Genomic DNA, 7,982 nt, shown 5'->3' with positions numbered 1-7,982 from the left:
TAACACACAAAGGCGCAATCAAAAGTAAATCCCAGTCTCTTTATTATGGAAAACCATCAGCTGGGTGTGGGGAGGATGTAGGAGGGTAAGTGAGACCCTGCCCAGGGGCTTTCTCCTCCAGGGCCCACCACACAAAGGCAGTCTCAAACTTCTATTCCCCTTCCTCCCAATCTCCATAAAATAGGGAGCTTATTCAATACTATCTTCAATGAGAAAACTCTGTGGTTAAAGATTTCTCCTTGGGACCAGTGACAGGCTTATACTTTTTAAATATAGGCCACAGACCAAGCCAAAATGGCTTAAAGCAGCAAGCGTCTTGAGGGAAAAATCTTAGCACTAACTCTGCATCTTGGCCTGTTATGTTAGGGTTTAATCTAATCTAAGCAGGCTGTGTAGATCCATTATGAGGAATAATGAAACCAGAGTGTGATGGAGATGTGTGGGCAGCACACAGCAGTCGACACACTGGCCGAAGGTTGGAAGGAAAGCATTTCCCCCTCCACCATATAAGATCTTTCCCTCCTTCCAGTGAAATAGCAGACCACAGCAGTAGAGGCCTTCCTGGAGGATACCTGTCATTTCCCTGGATGCCTCTTAAAAATCAGAAGCAATCTCCTGCCCCTCCTAGGCAGAGCCGCACAGGGAAAACATAAAAAACCGGCCAAGGCCTCAGGCAACGCTTGTGGCTACAGAAAGGGTAGGGCCTCAGAGGTGCCTGGGATTGACAGGAGAGGAAGTACTGAAGGCAGGGATCCTATTTGTCCTTCTTGCTCTCCTCATCTGGCACTGCAGTGGGCACTGGGGCCACAGGGTGCTCCTCGGGCGTATTATCTCCAGCCTTTGATAGCTTCTTGGCCCGTTGATATAGCTCATTCAAGTTGAATTCTCGGATCACATTCTCCTGCGCAAAAGAGGTGCACACATCAGGGTTCAGGTTGGAAGGGGGTGTTATGTCTGGGAAGTTAAGTACAGTTGACTCTTAAAGGTGTGGGGTTAGGGGCACCAACCCTTCTTGCAGTCAAATATCCACCTATAACCTATAGTCAGCCTTCCGTATCCACAGTTCCTCTGAATCCGTGGTTCCACACGTGCGGCGGATTCAACCAACCTCATGGATCGTGTAGTGCTGTAGTTACTATTGAAAAATGTCCACATAAGAGGACCCACACAGTTCTAACCCATTTGTTCAAAGGTCAATTGTATTTAGACACAGTCTAGGAAAGGAGGAAGCAAAGGACAGGAATCTACTCTAACCCAGCTGTCCTTTTTTGGGTACCTGGAAAAGTCAACTAATATTTACGTATTATGTGCCGGTCGCTGTGCCAAGAATTATGGTTACATTATTTAATGTAACCTGCAAAACAAAACCTGTGAGCCAAGTGCTACCGTCTCCAATGTACTGCCAAGGAAAAAAGACTATAGGTACAAGAGCCATTGAGACTAAATCTTAACTAATAATTGTTGCCCAGTACTAGCATGTCTGGCACATGGTAGAAACAGTATAAATCTGCTAAGTGAATTCATGAACGAGGTCTAATAACTAGTCCACACTCTCAAAGCTTATGGGCAAGTAGCAGAACTAGGAAATTAAACCCAGGTTGGGCTCTAAAACCTACCTACTGTTCCACACCCTCCTCCAAAACTTGCCCACTCTTTCATATACCTCAGAGAAAGTCCAAGAGACAGCTCGTCCTTTCTTGTCGATCTGTGGCCGCCGCATGACCTCCTTTCCACCTTGGAATAGGATCAGGGTAGGGAGCTGCTTGGTGAGGGGTGACATGCTCACTTTGTACCTACAGGGCCCAGAAGGTACTCTGTAAATGCATCTGTGTATATATCACTCTGAATGATCCCCTGCCCAGGCCCTTACATACCGTGTACTAACATCAGTGTAGCGTCCAACGTCCACCTTCCCAAAATTTAGCCCTGTACAGTTGTACCTGAGAAGAATATATTATTTAACATGGTGAAAGAAGATAGAATGAATCAATGAAGTAGAAGTACAGATATTTAGGGGTGGGGGTGGGAGTGCCTTTGGTTGCAATATGCAAATATCAAGGCCAAAAACAATGAGAGGGAAGGTATAATTTCTGTCATCCCTCCCTTTGTCCTACTCACTTGAGGGAGAGATCAGCGTAGATAGGAGCAAATGACTGGCAGTCATTAGACCAATTGGCAAAGAACTCCACGATCCAAGTGACCCTCTTGTCCTGCTCCAGCTCTTCCTGTCACACACAGAACAAACAGTGAACCGGCTTACACAGGCTCCTGGAAAGATTCAGACCTTAGCACCTAATTCCTCATCCTGGCTTCCCTACACCTCTCCTCTAGATCCCACAGTGAACGAGTGCCCTTGACTTGCATTCTGAAGCACTGCTGTTCCTCCTAGTGAGGAGAGAGCACAACTACAAAATCACCCACAAGGGACCCAAGAAACAGAGGGAGAAAGAGTACTCACATCAATGGTTTTATCATTGAAGTACTTGATGTACTCAGGGCCCATATACAATGGGGGTTTGCATGTCATCAGGAACACTAAACACAGAAAAAAGTTGTCACAGGAAACATATAAGGCCTTGGGCAGGGGATTTACTTTCAAAGCAACTCAAAGATTTCAAGCACCAAAGAGTGCATTTTGTGGACATACATAGACACATTCCCTTCCTCTTAAAATCTCTGTAGATTCTCATCATCTGAGGCTCACGCATAATTAATTAGGTATGAGGTATGGCAGAAGGGTATGGAGAACCTGGTTTGGGGATGGAATTTGGTTCCCACAACCAAGTCTCGCAGTCTCCTTACCTATGCAGAGTGTGAGATAAAGCAGGCCCATGCGAATATCCAGGCGGAAGAAAAGAATTGCATTGGCCACTTTACTAAACATGAAGATGTTGCCTATATGTTGCTCCACGGTGACTGAAACACAGAGATGTCACAGGTCAGGCTGGGCTGCATGCTCCTATGACCTATTATTTGCCCCTCTTCCTGGAGTACTTTGAAATGGGAGAGGGGGAAGAGGATAAAAGTCCAAGATCAAATTCAGCCTTGGCACGGAATGAGGGACAAGTTCACCAAATAACGCCCCTCTCATAATATGGATGAAAGCACCTCAGAGGTCACTAGTCCTAATCTTGAGAGACAGAGAAGCAGGCTACACTTACTGGATCTGCGGTTCTTCATCATTACAATGGCACTAAGGAACATGAGGATCTCTACTTCTCTCTGGAACAGAATCAGAGTGACAGGAATGCCATGAACAGAAATGATTTGGGTGAGCAAGGGAGCCAAGTATGTAATAAAAACCAACAGAGATCCAAACTGGGAATGGTAACAATAGAGAAATAACTGGAGTCAGCTAAGGTGTAGTGGGGAAAACACCAGTCAGAAGGTCTAGATTCCAGCTCTATCCCTGCCACAAACTGGCTGGTGCCCTTCAGCAAAGCACTTAACCTCTGAGCTTTGGTTTCTTTGACTGAATATTTCAAAATGGTGTTGTGAGGATTAAATGAGTATGAAAGAGTTATATGAAGTATATAGTATAAAACTGTAGATATTACAATCAACTCAGTGTGACCCTGGTAAAATAAAACTTTTCCAGGTAAACTTTCTCAGTAATATTCCATTAATACAACATATGGTTATTCCATTTGTTTGTTTTCATGTAAGTTAAATCATTCCTCTCCACCTAATATTCATAGTGATAATCCATGCACCTTTAATATAATTTGAGAGCTGAAGGAGGCCTTTCAAAGCTCTCAAAGATCCTTTTCAGTACCCTTGGCTTACTGTTCTTTCTCACCTTCTAGAATGTAAGCTCCGTGTGAATGAGTGAGACAGACACTAAACATGACATAATTTCAAAGAGTAAAGACTGCAATGAAGAATAACAAGGACTTTGTGAGAGAAAGTATAGGGGGAGGATCTGAGGCTTTCCATACCTTTCTGTTTATAATACAGGGATCCAAATCTTTACTTCAGACAGAACCAATTAACTGCGATTTACAGCTAGCAATCAAGGACTTAGGTTTTTAGCCTCAATCTCCAACAAAAAGCAACTGACTGGATTTAGAAATGGACATGTGAAGTGGGGGCTAGGGAATGTGACAGACCTTACTAAATATTACATCCGAGTAGAAATTAGGAAGAGTTTTCAAGAATGAAGCTGGATTAGAATTGGCACTTATAATTATGGAAAGATGAATTTAAAAAGGGAAGTATGGCCAATCAGGAGACCAGAGATAGGACTAAAAGGAATATACTCTAAAGACAGAGAATGGGTCTGTGGTAAAGCCTGGCCATGTATACTCCAAACCTTATTTCCTTTTTCTCCTGGGCATACTGCAGGTAGACTCTCTCCTTGCATCGAGGGAGAACTGTGTGACTAGTACTTCTAAATGGAATGTGAATGGAAGTGATGTGCCACTTCTGTGCCCAGGTGGTTAAGAAAGGGTATGTACGCCCTTGCAGTCCACCTTTCTTTCTTCATCTGCTGGCTTGATGATGCTGGGATGATCTTAAGGCCATCAGTTGAAGACAGCATGAGACAGGGTTCCAGAATAACTATATAAACCTGAGCCCCCTTGGTTGTTCACTTGTTTATTCATTGTTTTCAAACTTTTTATTAAGGACATTTTCAAACATACACAAAAGCAGAGAGGATACTGAGGGTAGCAAAATATGCTACCCCAAAATATGCCACTTTGACATAAGGATTATTTTGAGTCTAAAGGCAATTCAGAAGTAGAATAAAGAAAGGCTCAGTGCCCTCTACCTATTTGTCAAAAGGTAGGACATAAATTCTCAAAGGTGTCCCTCCAACCTCTACCAAGAACAAAACTAATCAGGGGAGATAACTTTAGACCCTATCAGCCTGGAGACAGCACCAGGGGAATCTACATAACAAACTAGCCTTTATCTACCATTAGTTTACCTTTCCACAGTTTTCTGCTCTTGCAAGCCTAAAACTCCTTCCTTCATCCCGTCATTTCTCCACAAACTTATTGTTCTTTGTTGAAGATGCCATATAAGCTGGAAGCCACCTCTTTGAGTTACTGATTTTTCCCTGGGTATCTCCCGTGTATACAAGTTATACATGCTAATAAACTTCTGTTTGTATTTTAATTGTCTTTAATCTGTCTTTTATTAGAGAGGTCTCAGGCAAGACCTCAGAAGGGTAAAGGGAAAATTCTTTTCTGACCCCTACAACACCTTAATAAACCCCTATTACTCAGCTTCAATAGTAATATTTTGCCAATATGGTTCAATTTCATCTATGCTACCCATTTCTTTTGCTGGAGAAACTTAAAGCAAATTCCAACTATATCATTTCACCTGTAAATACTTCAGTATGTACTGCTTACGGATAAGAAATTTTTTTTTTTATTTTTATTCATTTATTTATTTATTTTTGGCTGCATTGGGTCTTCGTTGCTGCGCACGCGCTTCCTCTAGTTGCAGCAAGTGGGGGCCACTCTTCGTTGCGGTGTGTGGGCTTCTCATTGCGGTGGCTTCTCTTTTTGTGGAGCACAGGCTCTAGGTGCGCGGGCTTCAGTAGTTGTGGCATGCGGGCTTCAGCAGTTGTGGCGTGTGGGCTCAGTAGTTGTGGTGCACGGGCTTAGCTGCTCCGCGGCATGTGGGATCTTCCCGGACCAGGGATTGAACCCGTGTCCCCTGCATTGGCTCGTGGATTCTTAACCACTGCGCCACCAGGTGAGTCCCAAGAACTTCTTTTTTAAAACAAACCAAAATACCATTATCATACCTAACAAAATTAACAATAATTACTTGTTATCTAATACCTGGCCCTTATTCAAATTCAAAGAACAAAGTATTAGATTTTGTACAACTTTGTACAGTTGTTTGTTCAAGTCAGGAACAAGCAAGCAAGAACCGCAAATTGCATTTGGCCAATGTGTTTCTTTGGTCTTCTTTAATTTCTAAAGGATACTTGCTCTTCCTTTTTACCCCAGGCTATTTATCTGTTGAAGACCTTGAGTCATTTGCACTGTCAACCTTCTGACTTTCTTGGATTTGGCTGCTTGCATACTCGTGGTATGTGTTCTGACGATGATGATCCTCTATTTCCCATATTTCTTGTAAAATGGTAATGAAATCTAGAGATGTGAATACAATGAAATCCAAATCTTTTGCCAAAAATACATCATAGGAGGTACTAGGTACTCCCTACTGAATCACTTCAGAGGACATAGCAACCTTTCATCTGATGGCTTTAGATGATCATTGTCTAGATTTATTATTTCATTAGAGAATGCTACATGACTTTTAAATGCTATCACTCCTTCTGTAAGCTCAAATTTTCCTATATCAATTATTTGGTTACTCTGACAGTATGTAAAGGAAAAGCAAAATACTTGATTCTTTCTTTTTATTTAATAAAATAGAAATAAACTTTTATTCTGTTAAGCCACTGAAATTTTGAAGTTTACCTGTTATTGCTAACATTATTTACCTTATATTCTAACGTCCAAATCACCAAGGTAAATCAGCAAAACACAGATTTTCCAGGAAAACAAACACTGGCTATAAACCCTACATAGTTTAAAAACAAAAAACATAACAGAGTAATATGAAAATATAAAACCTCACAGTATTTTGCACGTAATTAAGACAAGAGTATAGAGAGAAATTAATTGTATAAAAGGTCCCTCCTTTTATTAAAATCTTTATTACTATCCACTTATATGTTTGAATCTCATTTTGGTTAAAGTGGTATAGATAAAAATAGGATCTTTTGAAGTAGCATGGCTACATTTGAGCTAACTAATAACAATGGGAAAGGACAGAGGAAGTATGAAAAAGTAAACAAGGGATGGAGAATAAAAGTAAGGAAGTGGGTTCTGTTAAAGGTCAAGACTCATTTTGGGGCCTTGAAAAAAGGACAAAAACTCAGGTGATCCTCCTTTCTCAGAACACAGATGCGGCTATACAGCAGAGGTCAGAGAGGTTCAACTTATTTTTCTGAATGGTCCCTCCACTCCAGCTCAGGGAATACTGCAAGAGGCTTGAAATAGATTTCTTTGCAATGTATTTTTTACAATTCCATTTCAACAGCCCTAACAATTTTATTCATTTTTACATCCCCAGGATGCAGCACAATGCCTAGCATTAACAGTCCTCACTCAGTAATTGTTAACTGAATTAAGCAATGGCTGACAGAGCGTGCTGGTGCCATGGCCGAAGAGCGGTTTCAAGTCCTAGTCACTCACTAGTTGTGTGACCTTGGACAAGTCGCCTAACCACACCTAGATCAACTTCTTCATCAATAAAACGAGAATACTACTTGCCTTGTTTAACTCACTGGTTCCTCAAAAGGCTTTACATAATGAGCAGCACTGGAAAACAATGTACTTGCCTAGTTTGGGTAGGTCTGTTGCCGAATATGAATTTTGAGATGGAAAGGAGCTTGGACTCAAAAGGCAGAAGACTTAGGCTGTTGTGCAGGCTAACCGGATGTTTTCCCATCCCAAACAAGAGGTTTAGGCTCGATGACGATCCAAGCCCTACACTCCTAATAGTCTGTTAAGCCCGCTAGAGGCTCGGAACCTCAGATGTTCTCAAAAAGGTAAACCTCGGGGCTCCCGGATGCAATCACAGGGGCAGGGGCAGGGACAGTCAAGGTCGCGGGGTCCTAAGGCGGGGGTCGCTCACCCAGTCAAAGTCACAGGGGTTACCGTCTTCGCGTTGCGTAGGGAGACTGTGGCAGACAGGGGGCAGCTTCCTCACGAGTAGAAAGGCAGCAGAGAGCAGGGCTGACAGAAGGTAGTAAGGTCGGGCCAGCCATCGTGAAAGTCGCGGCACTGAATACACTAGAGCAATTAAAGGTGCCAGGACCGCCATCTTTCCGGCCCTAAGGGCGCCGACCGCTCTTCGGCGTCCGTAGGTCTGGTCCCGCCTCTCCCACCATTGAGGCTGCCATTGGGCCCAGTGTCGGATGCACCGCCTCTGGACCCGGAATTAGATCT

The 7,982-nt window shown here is 42.8% G+C and overlaps 1 protein-coding gene across 3 annotated transcripts; it reads right to left on the bottom strand.

The window, feature by feature from the left end:
* Window positions 1–18: 18 nt before the first annotated feature.
* On the bottom strand, window positions 19–7,934 carry TMX2 (thioredoxin related transmembrane protein 2). 3 transcript variants are annotated; one of them, XM_082476155.1, is made up of 8 exons: window positions 7,669–7,919; window positions 3,162–3,222; window positions 2,803–2,916; window positions 2,459–2,535; window positions 2,119–2,225; window positions 1,875–1,940; window positions 1,664–1,793; window positions 19–901 (listed from the first exon to the last, which is right to left on the bottom strand). In XM_082476155.1, exons 1-8 carry the CDS (start codon window positions 7,855–7,857, stop codon window positions 755–757), a joined length of 891 nt encoding a protein of 296 aa, XP_082332281.1. In that variant the 5' UTR covers window positions 7,858–7,919; the 3' UTR covers window positions 19–754. The 3 variants fall into 3 exon arrangements, with proteins under 3 accessions (XP_082332281.1, XP_082332280.1, XP_082332282.1); XM_082476154.1 differs by lacking the exon at window positions 2,803–2,916 and having other exon boundaries at window positions 7,669–7,920; XM_082476156.1 differs by lacking the exon at window positions 19–901 and having other exon boundaries at window positions 1,886–1,940; window positions 7,669–7,934.
* Window positions 7,935–7,982: the final 48 nt, after the last annotated feature.

The sequence above is a fragment of the Balaenoptera physalus genome (assembly GCF_965194825.1).
Source record: "Balaenoptera physalus genome assembly, chromosome: 10".
NCBI classification, from domain to species: domain Eukaryota; kingdom Metazoa; phylum Chordata; class Mammalia; order Artiodactyla; family Balaenopteridae; genus Balaenoptera; species Balaenoptera physalus.
Note: the sequence above shows the minus strand (reverse complement) of the source record. Positions and strands in the feature narration are given on the sequence as shown.